Source organism: Poeciliopsis prolifica, unplaced genomic scaffold, assembly GCF_027474105.1.
Source record: "Poeciliopsis prolifica strain line A6 unplaced genomic scaffold, Auburn_PproV2 SCAFFOLD026, whole genome shotgun sequence".
Taxonomy (NCBI): domain Eukaryota; kingdom Metazoa; phylum Chordata; class Actinopteri; order Cyprinodontiformes; family Poeciliidae; genus Poeciliopsis; species Poeciliopsis prolifica.
In genome coordinates this window covers 5,065,587-5,085,039 of record NW_026562401.1, presented here as the reverse complement: position 1 = coordinate 5,085,039, position 19,453 = coordinate 5,065,587, and the positions used below count along the sequence as shown (strand labels likewise).

General features: G+C 40.0%; 1 protein-coding gene across 1 annotated transcript in view; it reads right to left on the bottom strand.

The window, feature by feature from the left end:
• Nucleotides 1-19,453, bottom strand: part of LOC129371520 (glutamate receptor ionotropic, NMDA 2D) — an 86,064-nt gene that overhangs the window by 44,645 nt on the left and 21,966 nt on the right. Inside the window, exons 2-5 of the mRNA XM_055048123.1 lie at nt 9,106-9,445; nt 8,603-8,809; nt 6,889-7,155; nt 2,347-2,675 (exon numbers count right to left, since the gene is read on the bottom strand). Coding sequence (XP_054904098.1) covers nt 2,347-2,675; nt 6,889-7,155; nt 8,603-8,809; nt 9,106-9,393 — 1,091 coding nt within the window. The 5' untranslated portion in view covers nt 9,394-9,445. The remainder of the gene's footprint in view (nt 1-2,346; nt 2,676-6,888; nt 7,156-8,602; nt 8,810-9,105; nt 9,446-19,453) is intronic.

The window sequence follows — 19,453 nt, the reverse complement described above, 5'->3', positions numbered from 1 at the left end:
GCTTCAACCTCTATAGTGTGAGTGATAATCACAGGACAGAACTTCAAATGTTATCTCCAAATAAATAAAAAAGAAAAGTGAAAGCTTTTTTTCAGTTGACAAAGAGCTTGAGGTTGTAGTTGCAGACAGTGAACAGTAGGTAGCAGTGCAAAAAGATGGAAATGAAAACAGCTTTCTATTCTTGTTCCTGGACATAGTTTACAAACACAGAAGAATCCATTAATCATTTCAACATAATTGCCTCACTGTTGGTGCTCTGCATCATTTACAAAAATGACTGCAAATAAACAAATTAATTACCCGTTTGAGCCAATTTGAGCAACCAGGTTCCCTGATATCAGTATGATACACTTGCAGTGCATAGCTGTTGTAAGATTAAACAATGCTAAAAATAATCCAGGATGATAACGAGGGCCACTTGTGCAACCTGTTTGAGTCTGTTACTATGTGTTTGTACAGCCTATAAGGAATATATTAAAAGCCCCTCATTAATATACATGAGACATGGTCCGCTTGCTACAGATGCTACGGTAATTTTGCCAACTCACAACTACACGCACCAACATCATCTATTTTGCATGGATGATAGCCAGCCCCAAATTCAGATATCCCCCGTGTGCCTGCTCCCTGACTCTGAATCTAAAATTCCACCCATATATCTCCCGGCTAATTCTGGCCATGAACCAAATATTCTCTCTGACAAATTTCACCTTATGCCGCTTCTATTTTTGTTTCCACCTGTTTAACATATTTAGTCTGGTGCCTGTAAGCTATCTTTTACAGTGAATTGCAAAAGCATTCAGACACCTTAAATTGTTTTGCATTTTATCAGAAAGTTCAACATGTTTTGCTGGGATTTTATTTGAAGGAGCCTTAAAAAGTAGCACATTTTTGCAAAGTGACAGAAAATGCTTCATGTTTTTTTTTTTTTTTTTACAATTGAATATCTGAAATGTGTAGTGTGTGTTTGTGTGATACCCTTAAATGAAATATAGTATAAATACTTGCCACCTCTCACTACTTAGTAAATAGAGTTCATCTATACATCATTTATCAAAGCATATATGCAGCTACTCTGTGAAGGAAACAAATGTTGGTAGAGAAGATTAATAAACAAATAGCATCAAAAAGTCCAAGCAATACTGTAGACAGGTCAGTTCATACTTTCCATTGCACTTGCTGCTTTAAGTTTTAACAGTATGTCCTGAAACTTTTAGGTGTGTTCCCCAGTTTTACACACCTGAATCAAATTACCTCCTCAGCATTTTAAGTCCTTCATCTAGGATTTTGGAGTTTCTGACAAAGCAAATCAGGCTGAATTGTGATAACTGCACTTGAGAAATAAATGAATAAATCATCATAATGCTGCCAACTTTGTCCAAATGAGGGTGGGTTTGTTGAAGCAGGTGTATGAAGGAGTCTTCAACACCAACTCCATTGTGATAAGCAGACTGAGGGAGTCCAGATGCTTATGGATGACTGACGAGTGCTTCGCTGATTAATGCTCTGTTTGTCTGGCCTTTTTATGTTTTCTCCTACATATTATGATGTTTCTAAGTTATTTAAGTGCCCAAAGGTCTGTATTATCATCATTATTATTATTGTTTTCATTTTCTTTTCCTGAGAGAAATCTTTATTGGATTTTTATTCGGTTAGTTTTCAAATGTGTAATACTTTTTTCAAGTGTGAAATACTCAAAGCTAGATACTGTTTTATACGCTTGTCCTACTTTAAGCATCTCTGTAATTTCCTGTCTGCTGTGTTCCTTGGTCTTTGTGATGCTTTTTCTTCACTGACCTTCTCTGTCAAAATTTTGAGACCTTCAGAGCTTAGATGGATTTATACTGAACATAAAATTTTTAAAAAGTTGGGTTACACTTCACAATTAGATCACTTTTGAAGGCAAAAGCATTGGATTCGATTTAATTTAGAAAACGACATATGCAAAACACAAATCCATGCAATAATTTTCAGATTTTATCTTAAAACCAATTTCTATTCAAGAATAAAATAATTTATAAATTATGCATCATTTCTTGGTCTGTCACATGGGTCTCAAACTCCAAACCTCTTGGACAATTTTAAGATATGTCAAAGGTCCAAAACATCTAAATGGTTAAACTCGTCCCTCGGCATGCAAGCAACTTCTGCAGATTTATGACAAAAAACAAATTTTTAAAACTCAGGTGTGTCGAGCGGATATATGTCTAAAAAATTTACCTGTAGTCCATAAAATACTTTGATGTTTGCAGATGTAACGTGATACAATGTGAAAAGATTCAAGAGATAGAAGAGCTTTATAAATCACCTGATATTAGGTAATTTATTGAAAACTTCCTGTTTTACCTCATCCTGCTTCGCAGTCTCTGGGTCTGATTGGCATCTGTCATGCATGTGGTGACAAAGTTTGGCCCGCCCGTGCTTCCGTATTCCTTGCGCATTGCCACCGCTCCGTGAGTGAGCACAGACACACCCCGAGCGATCCTTCGACGAGGCTCGTCCCTCCAGCCCTGGGGCCGAACGGCGAATAACGCCCGAGGCAAGCTCTCCATGCCCAGACCCGAGAGAGAGGGGCCCACTGCAAACCACATGTGCGAGGCCCCAGCCTGACCAGCGGCCCAGGCAGCACGGAAGACCAGCTCAGCCTCCTCCTGAGAGCAGTACAGTAGGCGCACCTGGAGGACAGAAGGGAGGCAGGGAGGGAACGGGAAAGGGGGAAGACACACACACACACATACACTCCAGTGAGATAAGGAGGGGAAAGGGAACACATGGAGTAAGACAGAGGGAAGGAAAAGCAGGGAGACAAATAAAGAAGCGGAGAGGAAGATGAAGATGGAAAGAAAAAGCCATATCAACCAATAACAAGAATGCTGCAGGAGGTATAAGGAGAGATAGCGGTAAGGCGATGTGATAAGGTTTATGGAAGTCGAGTGTATGACTTCAAATGAAAACGCGCACACACAAAAGTAAGTCTGACTGTGTGGCTGTGTTTGCCAACCTGGAGGTATGAGAGGCAATAGAGGTCAGAGCCTAATGAGCTTAGACCTGATGAAACAAGTTACAGTAATGAATAATAAAAACGGGATCAAAACAAGAAAGGGAAAATGAAACGAGTGGTGGAGCAAAGAAATATGAGTGGAAAAGAAAAGACAGTGAAAAGACTAAGCACATGAGAGGGGAGGATGAAGGGAGGAGAGGTTAAACTGTAAAATATCTTTTTAAAAGCACATTGGAGGAGAGACCTGTGGACAACAGAGGCAAAATGAGCAGATCGAGGGAAGAAGTCAGAGATGGGAATACAACTCCTTAGAGATCAGAAAGGGGAGATGGGGGTAGTGGAGAAAAGCAAAGGAATGCATATTTTTGTCAAATCAGTGCCTGGAGAAATAGAAAATATTTGTAACAGAAAAGGGAGGAATGATTGAGGTCTGGAGCTAAAGAGAGAAAAAATATTAAGAGGCAATAGAAAAACTATACTGTCTGTCTATCTTCATCTCTCCAGCAGCGAGATCATCCAGCATCCAAAGGGTTAAAGCAAACAGACAGAAATATGGAGCTGTGGAGAGAGATGGAAAACCACAGCAAAACTAAATGCTACACTCTTACAAGTCACATTTTCCAAGTCTGACTCAAGTCTTTGTGCTGGTCCGAGTCAAATTTCATGTCAAATCCCAAAACTCTTTGTGGCAAAATTCAGCTTAGGTTTTCAGTCAAATTTAACTGTGAAGTTTTTGAAGGGCAAGTTCAAATGTTGCACCTCAACTCCAGGGCAAATCTCATGTCTTAATAAGTGAAATAAATATTATTTTACCAAATGCCTGACATCCAGTCTGCCTATAATGTTGCATTGCTGTGTATTTTTAATTCAAATGATGTATTCTATTTTAACACATCTGTTTCTTTATTTCTTTATTTTTTATGTTTGTAGAGACAATACTTGTTATTTAATAAAACAGGAAATACTATCTTTGAAGAACTGGTTAGTCTTTGTGTTGTCATAGTCAACACTTGTGCTCAAATTATCCACTGCTTCATGTTTAGAGGCTTTCCTCCTCCTCAAACTGAGTCTGAGCATTTGCTTGATATAAATATGCATTTACAACTGTTGTTGACGAATGTAAGCAGTAAATATTTTCACAACAAATCACACTATGAATTACAACATAAAGAGCAGTGAGATGTGGTGCATAAATGAGAGAATTATGAGTTTTTGAACAGGAACTTCTTTCCTTTTGACAAGACTTCTTTGGAATGACATTAGCATAACAATGTTAAATTAACACGTCAGAGATTAAGTTGTGTTTTTTTTTTTTTTTTTTGTTCTTAAACAACCAAAAGTAATTTACTGCAGTTATTGTGATCAGCTTGAAAAATATCTGTGTGGTTATTCTTGTGAATCCACAGCTAAGAGATGATCAATTAATTGCACATAGCAATCAGCTGAAACATATGTTTCATCTGTGAGAGCTGCTGTGTGAGGCGTCAACATACTTAAGTCCTAGACCATATGCTGTAGTCATGTCTCAAATGTTTATATTGCTAGTAAAGTCAAATCTCGAGTCTGTTTTTGCAGCTTAGACGTGATTTGAGCTTAAAGAGGAATGAACATCAAGAGCACAAGTTGACATGCATGAGCTTGACACAATTTAGAAGCACCTTGCTGAAATGCATGAAAAAACAGAGATTACTGTACTTCATTCATAGACAGTTTTGTCAGAAAAACATCAATGCCATTGAAGAAAACGGGTTTAGAAAGGAACATCAACTGGGGACCCCACACCACCATGGTGGGTTCTTTATTTTAAAATAAGACATTTTTGATGCCTCCCAGGTGCATTTCCCTTAAGCTTGAGACTTGAGTCATAATCTCTGCTATATGCTGAGAAATACCCAAAAGGACAAAGGGAGGAAGTACATGAAAAATATGGAGTGACAGAAAATAAAGCAAAGGAGGACCGAAGGACAAAAAGAGAAAGACGGCTCTTTCAAGCACTGGAAGGTAGCCGGTCAGGGATACAGATGGAAAGCACTTTCTGAGAATTGTGCCTTCATTGAATTTTGAACTGTAATGGCTTGGCAAAACAATTCTGCCTGTGTGCCAATAAACCTCCAGTGAATTAGGCATGGACCGGGAGTGACAGAGTGGGAGGAGGTAGGAGGGAGAAAGAGGGCGAGAGACTGGAAGAAAGAAGAGACAGAAGGGAGGAACGAAGGAGAGAAATCAGACTTATAAACAGATACACACACTACCGAAAGATGAAGAATAGAGAAAGATGGGTACACAGGGAAAACAAGAAGAAGTACAAACAAGGCAGACACTGGAAGAGAAAACGAAACACAGATAGTGGAGGAATTGAGAAGAAACTGAGCCACAGACCTGCATCAGGTCATCTACAATGTGGAAGACATTACAAAAACCGCAGCACAGAGAGCAGGAGCATGAGAAACAAATATATGCAGCATCACTAGTCCATCAAAAGCATTGTAAGCCCAGTAGGAAGAGGATGGCTGTGAAAGGCAAGTAGTTTCCATAGTTAGGTCTTTATATGGTCAAATCACTGCAGGCATTAAGTCGTTTAAACAACGATCTGGCAGAGCGGAGCCTAAGAAATCCAATACACGTGCACATACCTACTAACAACAACAAGCAGAGATGCAGTGGCCATGCCGGGACATTAGCGATGACATTGAGACCCAGACTAAACCGAGCCAACAGAGAGCAGAGCCTGTGGCAGGGAAGACATGCAGCGAGTACGGAGTGGACTGGAGGAATGAAAGATGGCCATGCTGAGATAAAGGTGCAAAGCAGCTAAGGTTACTGAGGCTTGTCTCTAGGCAAAGAAGTGCAGGAGAGGGAGCCAGCGAGGTAAGATGAGAGAGAGGGGGGTTATGAGAAGAAAAGCACAAAAACACACAATGTAACTGAAAATTTGAACAGCGGGATCAAGGGGAGTGAGAGTGGAAGCTAGTTTTTGGTCAAAACAATAACAAACAAAGGAATTTGGGGGAAAAGAAGATGTTTGTGGGTAAAAGGGAAGCAGCAATACAAGTGTGAAAGAAGAAGGGGAGGAGAGAACAAGCAAGCATAAAGTCTAAAGGAGTGAATGAGTGCAGGAGTAGAAACCAAAACCCCAATTCATTCTGATCTCATTTTATCAATAATTTACTTGCATGGGTCAGTTTGGATCACATTTACCATACTGCATCAACTCAGAAATTAAAGTCAGACAAAATAAAATCTTGATGTCAAAGTATCAGTTTAGTAATTTCAACATGAAGGTGTTTTTTTATCTTATCAATTGAACACATGAACTAAATATGTGCTTGTCACAAAAAGTGTACATGTCAGGAGGGCCAGAAAACAAACATTTCTAGTTATATTTATAGTTCCTGAGGGACAATCAGAATTAGTGGGTCAAATATTTAACCTCTCGTGGTCTTAGTGCACTGCAGATTTTGTGGGCGTACAATGGGGAAGCAATATGGGTGTCCCATCGGCCTATCAGTTCACAAAAATGTGGGGGAAAAATATCATAAAAGCGCGTACAGGGTGAGTGTGACCCCACTGGGACCATGTTCAGGGTATACACCGAATACCAAATTTGTTTTCAGTTTTAAAGCTTCCTTAAAGGGGAATCAGGGGGAAATCAGACTGACTTGTGGTTTTGGTTGTTCTGTTGTTCCCTTCGTGCCATGGCAGATAAAAAGAGAAGAACAGAGGGATAGAGGAGAGAGGGGAGAGAGAGAGACGGAGAGGCAGAGGGAGAGACGAAGAAGGAAGGAAAAAGCTGGGAAGCCACCTGTCCGAAAGGGGGCCCCCAATGATTGTCGCAGCACTTCCTCCCATTTCCTCCCTCTATTCCTCCTCCCTCCCCCCTGTCTCACCTGCGCCTCGTTCTCCTTCAGCAGCCTGCGCGTGCGTGCACCCCCAGGATCGTCGGTCACGTTCAGGATAACAACACTCTTCTTCTCCCATCCGATGAACGAGCCGTCCGTCAGTCCCTCCACCACGGAAAGGAAGTCCTGGTACCCATGGTGACGCGTGGACACCACAGAAAAGGCGGTCCAGTCGTACTCCTCCAGCACCTCAAAGATGACCTCTAACTGGAGCGCAGTGGAGGAGCTGAACTGGAGAAAGATGGAACCTGATTCCTGATTTGGGGAGGAAAGCAGCAGGTGTGGTTAAGCGTGTTGATGCAAAATTGATCCTCTGTGTCACAACTGAGAAATTAAAACACTTTGACTACAAGAGAGTACAATTCTCTGAGCTTCTATGTCCTTATGCACAATTAATCAAGAGCATCATGAGGCTTTAACTTTTGATGCAGCAGCAGCATTTGTGGAGCCGTAGGGCTAAAAAAGCCCAGGCTGTAGAGTAAAGTTTCCTCTGACGTTCAGATGAGAGTGTTTCTAAAAAAATCAGTTCAGGTGGGGATGAGAATGAGCATTGAGGTACATCTTCAAAGGAAGTTTATCAAAGTGCTAAATTTTAATTCCTCAAGAGTCAATGGCTATTCTAAAATCACAAATGTGAAGCTCTTTGTTCCCCTTTTTCTCGTATCTGGTGATGTCATATAGCACATGTTTACTCTGATATACACACAAATAAATTGACAAAAATGTACAGAACACACACAGCATCCTTGTCCTCTCATGTACACCTTCGTGTCTGTTCAGTGCCTCCCTACCAGTAACATCAGAGGCGGTATGACAGCCCCAGTTGGTGCCATTTACAGATCAAACAGCAGTGACACTGACCTTAAGCGTCTCCCTCCATCCTATTGGCACTCATTCTTCACACAGGGTGTACAAAATCGTATAAGTTTGTCAGGTGTTGTAATAACTTGAGCAGTTTTTTCTTTAACTTTGTTTCATTTTGTATGAAGTACACATTGGTCCCGATTCACCATTAACCTGCATTTCCACTTCAAACTCAGAAAAACTCTTAAACTTTCTAAGTTCGTTGCAACAACAAGCACTGAGGAAACTTGACCATATTCAAATTCAAATGCATACTGTAATGTAAGCAGCAGCTATTTATGAAAGAAATGCTGAGATGCAGCATCTTGCAAGCACAAAAGGTGAGTAGAAAACTATCTACCTCTTGAACTTTTACTTCTTTTTGCTTGACAGCCACTAATCATACTGTATTTTATTGGGACTTTATTTGATAGACCAACAAAATTATTTTTTTACAAATAATAATAAAAAAGTTTAACACGGTCCTGAGCCATGGACCTCTGCATCTCCTCCAAAGTATCTATGGATCTCTTGGCTCCAAAATAAAATGTAGGATGTTTGGAAAAGCTGCATTGAAAAATTGTTTAACAGCATTTGGGAAAGTTTTTGAAAAAAGCTTAAAATTTCACACAGGGCCTAATAATTTTTATCTCACCAGTAGTTGAAACAAAATTACAAACAGGTGAAGGAATTATTTCTGAAGGAAGTTTATGACAAATTTGGTACTCTTGAGGGGAAAAAAAACATAGAAAATGTAAGTTGTTCTCACATTTCATTATAATGCTCCACTTTGTAATTGTCTGCATATGTCTCAGTTACACAAATTGCCTCTGGACTTTCCCAACCTCCCTTCTCCTACCTGTGGCATCCTCCCCAGCCCTGCTCCCCCGCCTACAGCCACTATAGGCAGTCCTGTTTGTGCAGAGACAAACTCCAGCATGGGGGCCATGGGACCCCAAGCCGTCCGAGGGGGCCTCTCCTCTTCGTAAACCAGACCCTGCAGGGGCCTCGCCGCTAACAACTCACACAGCTGGGACAGCACCGTCTTAGGGCTGCTGTCATTCACCTGAGAGATGAAGGGAGGGATGAAGAAGGGGCAGAAAACAGGAGACAAGTAGAGTTGGCCATCCAGGACAGGGAGTGTTGACAGTGTGTCATTTATATTGAAGGTGTCTGTAGCATGTATGACATGTTTCACTAACAATACAAGATATACTCAAGGAGTGGAGGCTGACAACTGCTCTTTCAGCGGGCCTTATACAACAGGAATGTGTTGCTCATTCAGCTCAATAAGGATGAATAATGGATTGTTATTCTCCACCTTGAAGTAAGGCTGAGTGAGCAGAGGACACAGTGTCTAACCTGAAGCCAGATGACGTTAGCAGAGCCCCACTGGGTGACCACGCTCTCCCCCAGGGAGCCGTATACCCGTCCGAAACCGGGGTAGAGCACCCTTCCCCCTGGCCCCGCCACCGCTGCCTCCGCCTGCACCGTGGCACCGGCGTGGATCACGGCAATGTTGAAGTTCATCACGGCCCCTGCATCACGCTCCCGCGGGCTCGGCCGGAGCAGGAGGTGGGGGGATGCGTCCACCAGACCTGCCCACTCTGCCAGGACCAATAGGAGAGAGAGAGTAGGTATGGCGACCATGGCAACCTGCCGAGGGGGGGAGGCAGATATATATCGCACTCAGAGAGGGTGCCTGAAAACAGAGAAACAGCAAGGAGAAAAGAGGAATGAGGTAAACCATAGGAAAAAAATCAAGAGGAGAAAAGATTAAAGTCTTTCTTTTTATATGATGCCCAACACAGAGAACATCAGATCAGAGAGAATAAAGATGTCTGAAGAAGGAAGCAGAAAGACACAGAAAAAGAGATGTTCTCAGTGTTGGGAAGAAAAAACTGGTAAGAAACAGCATGCAGGCCAAACTGTGTAAGAAATACTTAATCTAATCATGGGATAAAAAGGGTTAACATTGGTTTGGCCAAAAAAAAAGGACAAGGAATATGGAAAAGCAGGATGGGTGTGTGTGCGTGTGCGTCTGTGTGTGTGAGGAGGGGAGCAGGGGCCAATGGAGGGACTGGAAGAAAGCAAGTCAGGGAGAAGATGAAATGGGTGCTATTTAGGCTGCAGGCTGAGAAGCAACAATATGAGGAAAAATAGAAACAGGCTGTTAGAGTAAAACAGGGGGAGGGACTTAATAGCAGACAGAGACAAAGATGGGGGTGGAAGTAGTTATTGTGCTGCATAAATGATAACAACAATTAAGATCACTTTAAACACACTCATCCTCACATAAATGGATGCATACACACACACTCAGGGAAAGTTTAGCATTTTATTTTAAAGATTTTGTGGCACTAGTGGCCTTTATTTCCCAATTATTGGGCAGGAAAGAGGGTTGGAAAGAAAAGGGAGACATTCAGGTGATGGTGGGAGAGAGTCTATCCAGGACAGGTGCACTGAGAAGTGACAGCCTCAGTAGATCCTGCACCCACTCCACCAGCTCAGTTCAGGATTCATGAAATCAGTTTGTGTTAAAATACTTTGCAAGGTAACAAGTAACCAGAAACAAAAAACTCTTTAGGTCTTAATTTAATACAAATGCAAATTAGTTATTAATAGTTCAATTATATAGTCAAAGTTAAATATGCTCCGCTGCTGCTGATCTTCCATTCTGATAATGTGAAACTTTTCCAGCCGCAGCAACAATTTGACAGAGAAGTAGGGCATTGTGAAAATCAATAGAGTTCCCCTATACCACTCTTATTGTTGCTTTTTACTACTTCCAATAGTTATGTTGACTGGAGATGCTTTATATTTTCAGAGCAGTGATCTTTTGTCTCGGAAAAGCAACAACAATGGCCCTGAACATGGAAGTCTGTCTGTGTCAGTCGGAGCTTGTCAAACATCCCGAGTTATGTTTTCAACATGGCTGCCTCTGAGTGTATACCATGTTATGAAAGTTGAGAGTAAAAAACATTCTTAGCACTTCAGTTGTTTCATGTATTGTTAAACCAGTTACACACAAATTGCAGAGAAAACCGAACAACTACTCATTATTTTCTTTCAGTGTTTGAATGTGTAAAAACTAGCAAAACATTTTGCTTATTGCTAATGTGTTGTTGGGGATTTTTGCAGGTGTGTCTATGTGTGGTGCAGCCCAGCTGTATGTCATGTGCCTTTGGCCAGGAAGCCAGGCTGAAAGTTAGATTTTACGTCACCCAGGTGTTCAGTCAGTCCAGTCCCATCTGTATACACCTTTGCCCTGATGCAGCATTGTGGTTTCACACTTCCTTGGATTCAATAAACCTGTGGACAAAAGGCCAACTTTCCTCAGGAAGAGTATAGCTGCCTTTACATTTCATATAGTGAAGGCAGAATAGCTAATGTGTAATGTGTTTCTCAACTTGCAGTACAAATACTCTAAACGCATGTCGTTCCCTCAGCTCCAACTCACAAGACAAATTGAATGGATTATCAAGAGTCAACCTGTTTCATCCCCAATACCTCAACGATATTTGGCTGCAAGTGATTTTGCTTCGCAGCAACTAAAAATTTAGACCCTTTATAAACCACCCTAAAATTTGAAACACTAAAACACTGTAGCTGTAATTAAGACCCCTGATCTTAATTATCATGTCTCATCAGACTTACTGTAATTTTTTGTTGTTTTTTTTTTTCTTGTTAATTTTTTCTGTAAGTCAATTACACTTGATTTGTACTCATGAATCACATGCATCCAAGCTGCTCTTTATGTTCTCAGGTTTGGGCGTCCTAGCCATGTTCCATTTGTAAATGATAAGTTACAAGTGGTAACTTCTTCTCTATCCCTCTGTTCAGGTATGTACATACCTGAAACGTTCATTTTAACCCACAAAAAAACAAGCCCATCCCTGCAAATGGAGGTTCGGTGCCAGAAGAAACTTAATTTGGAGGAGTCACCAAAAACTTGCCGTGCTTTCTTCCTTAACTGCCAACAGAAAAGCCCAGAGGGTAAATTCTCACCTCATATGTTTTGGGTGTGACAGGCCTTATGGTAAGTACTACTGAGAGCACATCACGTATAATTTTCCATGACATCAAGAGCTTTTCATCCTTGAATGCTTCTAAAACTAGCGCAGAAAAAATGTCACACAATTAATGTGTTCTCAGCAGATTTAAAAGTCTCACATAATTGCTCAAATTAAATTAGTTTTTGAAGCTTCATATTGTTTCAGCTGCATAACTGGAAGATCTCCCAGGTTCTGTAATACAGGAGCAGCCAACTTTCAGTATTTGTCCTGACAATGACTGATGATGCGTGGCATTAAGGCGCTAACTGGGCTCTACCTCTGCTTTGAAGGACACATTTCATCCAAACTCCCTAAAGATTTTCTTCCCTCTCTTTTTCAAGCATTTGAACAAAGATAGATGTCAACAAAACTTTTTTTTTTCATCACATTTTTATAACAACTCTAATCCTTCTCATATATGAAAGGTTATGTTCCAAAATGCAAGAACCTACTTTGTAAGCGCATATTGCGTGTGAAGGAGTTGTGGTTACTTTTTTATCAACATCCACCCAAGCTATGTTTTTATGTCTGAGCAGGTTTGTGGAAACACTAACTTACGGTGTGAGTAGACACTAAACAAACAGGATCTGTCACAGCTAATAATGCCAAAACATCAACCTTACACATTCACTGCCAATTCTAGTTTTGAAAGTGTGTGTCGCAATTCCAAGTTATGCAGATTTATGTGCTGCCAGAATACTTGCAGATGTAAACAGAGATGCTTTTATCTTTGGGTGAACATTATTTAGAGAGGACAAAGGATGATGTGACCCAGAGCAACATTAACATGAGAAAGCGGTCCTTTTAGCGGTTCTCAGTTCAGAGCCTGAGTAATGGTTGCGTCATCCACTGGTTTGTTTACAGTCATTTTGTTCGGTTTGATTAATCAACCGATAAACGACTAAGAACAGATATCATTCTCAGCCCTGCAGACATTTTCACACCAACAGGCTTTTAACTAGGCTGCTTTATTTATTTGGAGTAGATTCTTGCTTTTATGTTTCTATCCTTATGATGCTCTGTCTATCACAGGTGCTATATGACTCAATTTTACTTACATACTTATTGATTTTAGATCTGTATTGTGCCATACCTTTTTCACAAATGTACATCAATGAACGTAATGATCAATTTAAGCTAGAATGAAGTTAAATGAAAACATAATGTCACAGAACAAAATCTTACAAAATAACCCAAATTACAGCAATGATCCCAGCAGTCTTCCTAGCCAGACAGCACCCAGCACGTATTAATACCTCACAAAGGACACAGCTCATCTTCCCATTGTAGAGGCTCAGACTTGTACCAATGCATCCTCATGTTACCTCACAACAGTATAAAAATCTCCTCGTTTATCCCTGTGTGTTTTAATATAAAGCCTTCTGGGTTTAAAATCATCCCCTTTCCTGTCTTGACCACAGGGATTCATTATACTAATTGTTTAACAAGTGTCAAAATTTTGTTCTCTAAGAATAAGTGGTGAAATTTTGCCTTTGAACAAAATGCAAATAACCTTATCTCTTCACTAGTCCGAGGTGGGGCCAAGTGCACCTCCTCTTTCATGCACTGATTCAGCATGCACTTTTATAATTTTTTTAAATTTTTTGTTTTTCTTTTTTTTGTGGTTTCAGGAACTGTAAGCGTACTGACCAATGTCCTGCCACCTGGTCAGTTCACTTCCAAATTTCTGTAACTGAAAGCAGATTGCATGTTTCAATCAAAATGAACTATTTGGAAGGTATTTTTGCAGGTTGAATCTGCCTGTATGTGTGTCATCCCTCTATGATGGCTAATTTTCATAGAATAGTGCACAAAGGTATGCGCCAAGCATAAAAGCCACACAGCTTGCACAGATCTTGCGCTTTTTAAAATTGCGACTATAATTCAGTTTTTATTAGTGCATAGGAACAGATTTGCATCAGAAGTTTTTAGTCGGTCTGCGCTTCTCCAAAGGATATAAGAGGAGGACACTGGATAAAGAATCCAGGAGTTATCTGGCGCTGCTTTCAACAAAACCTCCCTTCAAACATCCTAAAATATCCATTTAAAGACTTTGAATAAACATTTGCAAGTTAATTTCAGGGCAGCACTATGCCTTGAAAGAAGCTGAACTGCAGAGAGATGTAAGGGTTAATGTAGTATGCACAAACACCCAGTAACAGCTACACAGAGATAATGACTACCTAAGAGATAGCAAGGTTAATATGTGAGAGACACACAGCACATCATTTTCAATTTATTTCTTGTGCCAACAGGCCTCCCTCCCTTTTCCTTTTTTTTCTCACTTTCCTCCCCGCTCCCTCTGGCTCCCTGTATTCCCCATCTCTTCTCCCAATTTTCATGGCTTCAGGTAACAGACACAATTGTATTGATTAACAGAGGCCTGCTGTCTGACATAACATTCCCTGCAAAGTCACTCTCCTGCATATTCCCGTTCCGTCCTCTTTTCTGTGTTTTCCGCTCTGTCTTCATCCGACTCTCCTCTCACTGTGTCACACTCTGCCAATTCTTTGACCCTGATCAGTCTTTTCGACAGAAAAGAAGGCAGGAAAGAACCGTAAACAAGAGGGTAAAGGGGTGGGTGAAGCTGGAACAAAAACTGACTGGAGGAATGAAAGATGGGGACAAGAGGGAGTCGTGGACCGAATAGAAATGAATAGTACTGTAAATACAGGCAGTGTGAGTTAAGATGGACTGATTGAGCGGAGGCAAAAGAAGAGGGAGAATGGAGCTGTTGGTGGTATGAAATATGGTCGGGGATCAAGAGGAAAGAAAATATTGATTGGTGGGATGTGCATACGTGTTTGGCCTAAACAAATAAAGTATCAAGCCGCCTGCTTTGAGTGACAGGACCAAGGAGGAGTGTGTGTGTGTGTGTGTGGTGGGGGGGGGGGTGTGTGTGTGTGTGTGTGTGTGTGTGTGTGTGTGTGTGTGTGTGTGTGTGGTGTGTGTGTGTGTGTGTGTGTGTCGGGGGGGTGTTTGTGTTTGTGTGATAATAGGGGAAAGAAGAGAAAGAAGGTTGACTATGGGACGCCGGAAAAATACGAGTAGGAAGAACGTATGGGGTGTGTGGAAAGATTGGGAGATAAAGACTTCTTACTGGAAAAGGATGACTAAAATAATAAACAAAAGAACAACAAAGGCTTTGGTGTTTTTTCACTCCTTTTTTCTTCCACCATAAGAAAGATGTCGCATCAAAAAACAGAAGAAAAAAGACAGTTAAAAAAAATAAATAAGGGAGGCAGAGATAAAGCTGCAGAAATATGGCTCGTTTGGTGGAGATGTTTTCTGCTGAAACAAGCTCTGAGCCATTAGCTGTTAGGCCTGTCAGTGCTTCTCTCTCATGAGATGTTTACACTGCACTCCTCAACCAGTGGGAGCTATTCTATAAAAGTTAGCCCTTCTGGAAGTGTCAGCAGTGCAGTACTTTATACCTACTTCTCCTGCAGTGTGCCTCATACCTGCTATCACAGAGGGCTCTCACTGTGTCACATCTCACTGAACAAAGTGCAAATAGATTACAGTTAAATACTCATCGAAATACGTGCTGCTATAATGCTCACTGTCTGTGAAGTTCTGCAAAGCAAATAATAAAAAAAAGCAAGGCATAGGAGCCCTTACACATAGAGGGAAAAAGAAGAGAATAATGTTTTATTTGAGTTGCAACCATAAATGAATTCTTTGTTGAAATGCAAATGTGCTCATTTTAGTGTTTTTCTCTCCTTCTGACTCTAAAAATGATTCTCTCCCGTGCGGAAAGCCTCTTCTGAGCTGTAAAATATATTGTGAGAAGGGCAGCCTTGGGAAAAGCTAAAGGGAAGTCTTACTTGAAATCCATTAATCAAAAGGTGCATGGATTTCCCTATTAAAGCAATAGAAGTAGAGAATTTATTGCTGTAGAAAAGACAGTGCTTCATGAGGATCGGCGATTTGGAAAATTATTCATACTTCCCAACCTTTTCTGCGTTTCACTTTGCAACTACAAGCTTCCCCACATTATATTGGGGTTTTATCTAATAGAACTACGAAAAGTAATATCTCATTGTTAAAGGGAAGGAAAAAGATAAAAAATTTTAATTTTCTTTCCAAATAAAAAGCAGCCAAATTGCCTGGATAGATATCAAACTCCAATCATGGTTATTGTGTTGCTCGTTCTCTAGTCTTTTGGAGCCAACAGGTATGCTTTCAGGATTGTCCTATATTTAGCCTCGTCCATCTTCTCATCAACTCTGAACATTTTCTAGGCACCTGTTAAAAAAACATCATCCCCCAGCATGATGCTGCCACCACTATATGGCACAGTGATTATTATTTCCAACTTCTGAGGCAATTGCAATGTTGTACTTTTCTTTTTTCTTTTTTTTGTTTGGAAAATATAATTCATCTTTTACTTTACATGTAGGCAACAATCTGTTTTCCATTCATCACATGACGGGTGTGAATACTAATCTCAGTTGGAGAATACCTTATCACCTGATTATCAGCAGTTTCTCTTGAAACTTGGAAGGTGTCTAAATAAATATGTTGACTTTTTAAATCACTCAGTTATTTTAATAGGCATCTTGCCCATCTGCAATTTATTTTGAATGTGTCTATTTAGTTTTCATTTTATTAAATCAGGAAAGTACCATTTAAAGCATCTCCGAATCCAGAGAACATGCTTGCGACTGTTACAAGGACTAAAATGATCTTTAATAATATTTACTTAAAAACTTAAGAGCTGAAATATTCTTAGTCTGGGACAGACAACTAATCAAGAAGATGAGAGAGAAACAGCCACACAGGCAGACTCCTCATTGCCTGACTGAGCTGCCAGCCAGCACTTGACAATCATCATGCATCTTATCATCTTCCCGATTTACTCCGCATAATGTGCTCACTTTGATTACAAATGATTACATATAGAAAGTAATGACCAGAGTGTGTGTAGCTAACTCAAAAGCTCTGCCACTAGCCTGAGAAATAATAAAGCAAGATAGTGGCTGTGGCGATAGGAAGATGAGCTAGAATTATCCGCATGTAAATAATTACATCAAGTGAAGCAATGCAGTAAAAGGTTTTGCTCTGGAACGTTTATCAAGGGACGTTTGGAAATGAAACATTTAAATTTACTGCAGAAGAAATTGCATGTAAATAATATATCTGCATATTTTTGCAATTGTTTACACTACCGCTGGGTCCAAATCATACATATTACCATTCGACTAAAAAAACCCCACAGCAGACTGCAGTCATATTTGATAAGTATTCAAGAAGAGGACTGAGGCTCTGGAAAACTGTGCTATAATATTGTGGAGGTCATCAAATTTTAAGGTACATCTTTTTGTGCAAGTATGCTTAGTGCGAGCACACAAGCACAGATCAACAACTGAAATAAACACAGATGGAGCAGAGATTAGAAGGCTGCTGCAAATACAGAGGCAAAGAAAAGGCTCATCAGGTGAAAGCTTCTCATACAGCCAAACTTAGAAATCTGTTATACTGTCAGCTTTCCTGTTATTCACACTTTGATATAATTTCTGCTAATTGTAAAAAGCAAGCAGAATGATTTATTGTGATTTACATATATGATGCCAGTTATTATGTTAACATTAGGGAAAAAGTGAGCATACATTGGTGTTTTCTCTCTTGACCCTGAAGCATTTGGTTATACATCCACAGCCTTTATTAGTTCATAACAAACCTGGTTCTGTAGGGGGGATCAAAATTGATCCCCCCTATTGTAAAACCATAAGTTAACATAGCTCCCCTTTTTGCAAAGCAAACCAGGCCATCTTACTGCCAGACCTACAAAATCACAGAAATAAAAGCTATATCAACATATCATGCCCTGATTTAAAGTCCTTCAAAAACAGATTAGGAAATAAAAGTCATTGACACCTATCAGCTTAAAAAGGGTTAAAGTCAGTGTTCATTATTCCAGAGCAGGAAACAGACAAGAAAAAATGGCATCTGTGGGAAAGGACAAAAATCACAGTTGGCCAAAAATAACTCAAAGGCCCATCGTACATTTGCAGAAAAATTTATTGATTGTCCCCAAGACATCTTGGAAAATATGACAAAAATGAAACTTGTGGGAATGTGTACAATCTATTACCTCTGCTGTATGGTTGAGAAACAGAGGAGTCTTTCCTACCAAACATGTGATTATCTGAAGACCCTTTACTGCTTCTGGAACTGGGTAACAGTGTAATTGTTGAAAAGAAGTCAAACCCTGAAGGTTAAGCATGTTTGGGTTATGTAGCAGTCCAACACTCATATGTTATCTAGGAATATTTAAAAAGAAGAAGGTTTGATGTGGCCTAGTCAAAATCTGGACTTATATCAAATGAAGATGATGCATACTCTTACAGCAATATCGTTTGTGTGTCTTGCAATTTAATGGTATAAATTTAAATTTCACATCTTTCTTTTCTTCTGATACAGTAACATCAGTAGCCTGAGCTCCAGCTAATCCAGACTCCAGGATTTTTGGGTCAGACTGTAAATCAGAGACACAATACATTCACCACCATCAGTGTGATGAAATGTACGTTTCACAAAAGCCGTGGTAATGACTTGAGGTCTTACCTAAACTAATGTAGTGCTATGCAAACATTCTGTCTGCGCTGATAAAAATTCCCTCCTTCAGGTTTCGACTACTTTCTTTTACATTTATATGGAGAACTAAGCTTTCACCCTCAGAGGGTCAGATGATTATTAGGTATCGATAAACAAAAATGGTAACATCATCGCAAAGACTACGTTGATAAGTTCTGGTGTCACAATGAAAACTTTCCATCTTTCATCCAAATGCACATGCTTAAATAAACCTTAGTAAATGACAAACACACAGACATGTTCAGACTTGAAGTTTTCACCTTTGCTTCATATTTGGATCCTTTTTAAAAAAAGATTTCTAAATACGCCGACACGCGAGTATCAAGATCAGAATCAGTGTGTCAGCAGTGTGAGAAACAGAAGGGAAATTATGTAAGAAATGCACTTTAAAAGTACCACAAGATGAGCAAGATGATGAAATAAACAGCTAGATTTTACTCTAAGAGAGTCGAGGGTTGTTTTTGTTTGCACTAATTACATTATCAAAGACCCCGCATCAAAACTGACTGGCCCTCAAAAATCAATCCTGTCAACCTGCGAAGTAGCTCTAACCTGTGGGGGTTTGTGTTTCAGAATAAATATCTTCCAATGGTAGTGTGTACTTAGCAGCTTTTTAGCTACAACTAAATCTTTTTAAGAATATTTACATGTCTCCGCTTTTCATTTTTCAGTTCACCAGAAAAAGCTCGACAGTAGCTTCTCTTCTGAACTGTTTCTCTTTTCATCTGTGTCAAGTTTCTCGGTTCTGGTCCACATTACTGCCGCATCCCATTTTTGCCATAAATTGAGCCTCATTTAGTGCTTCTGGACTAAAGTGTATTTTCCTTATATGCAGCTCCATGTACTTGGGGTGAAAACAACCACAAAGCAGAAAGCACAATGAAACACAGCAAGGAGAAGGTTATTGTAGATAATGATTGTGGTAGCTCATCATATAACAGCAGACAAAATCTTTCCAATAAGAAATTTATCTGGCTCCAAGCAGCTTGAATCTGTCAGATGTGTGGCAGAGCTTTTTTTTTTTTTTTTTTTACCCACAAACTATATAGCAGAGC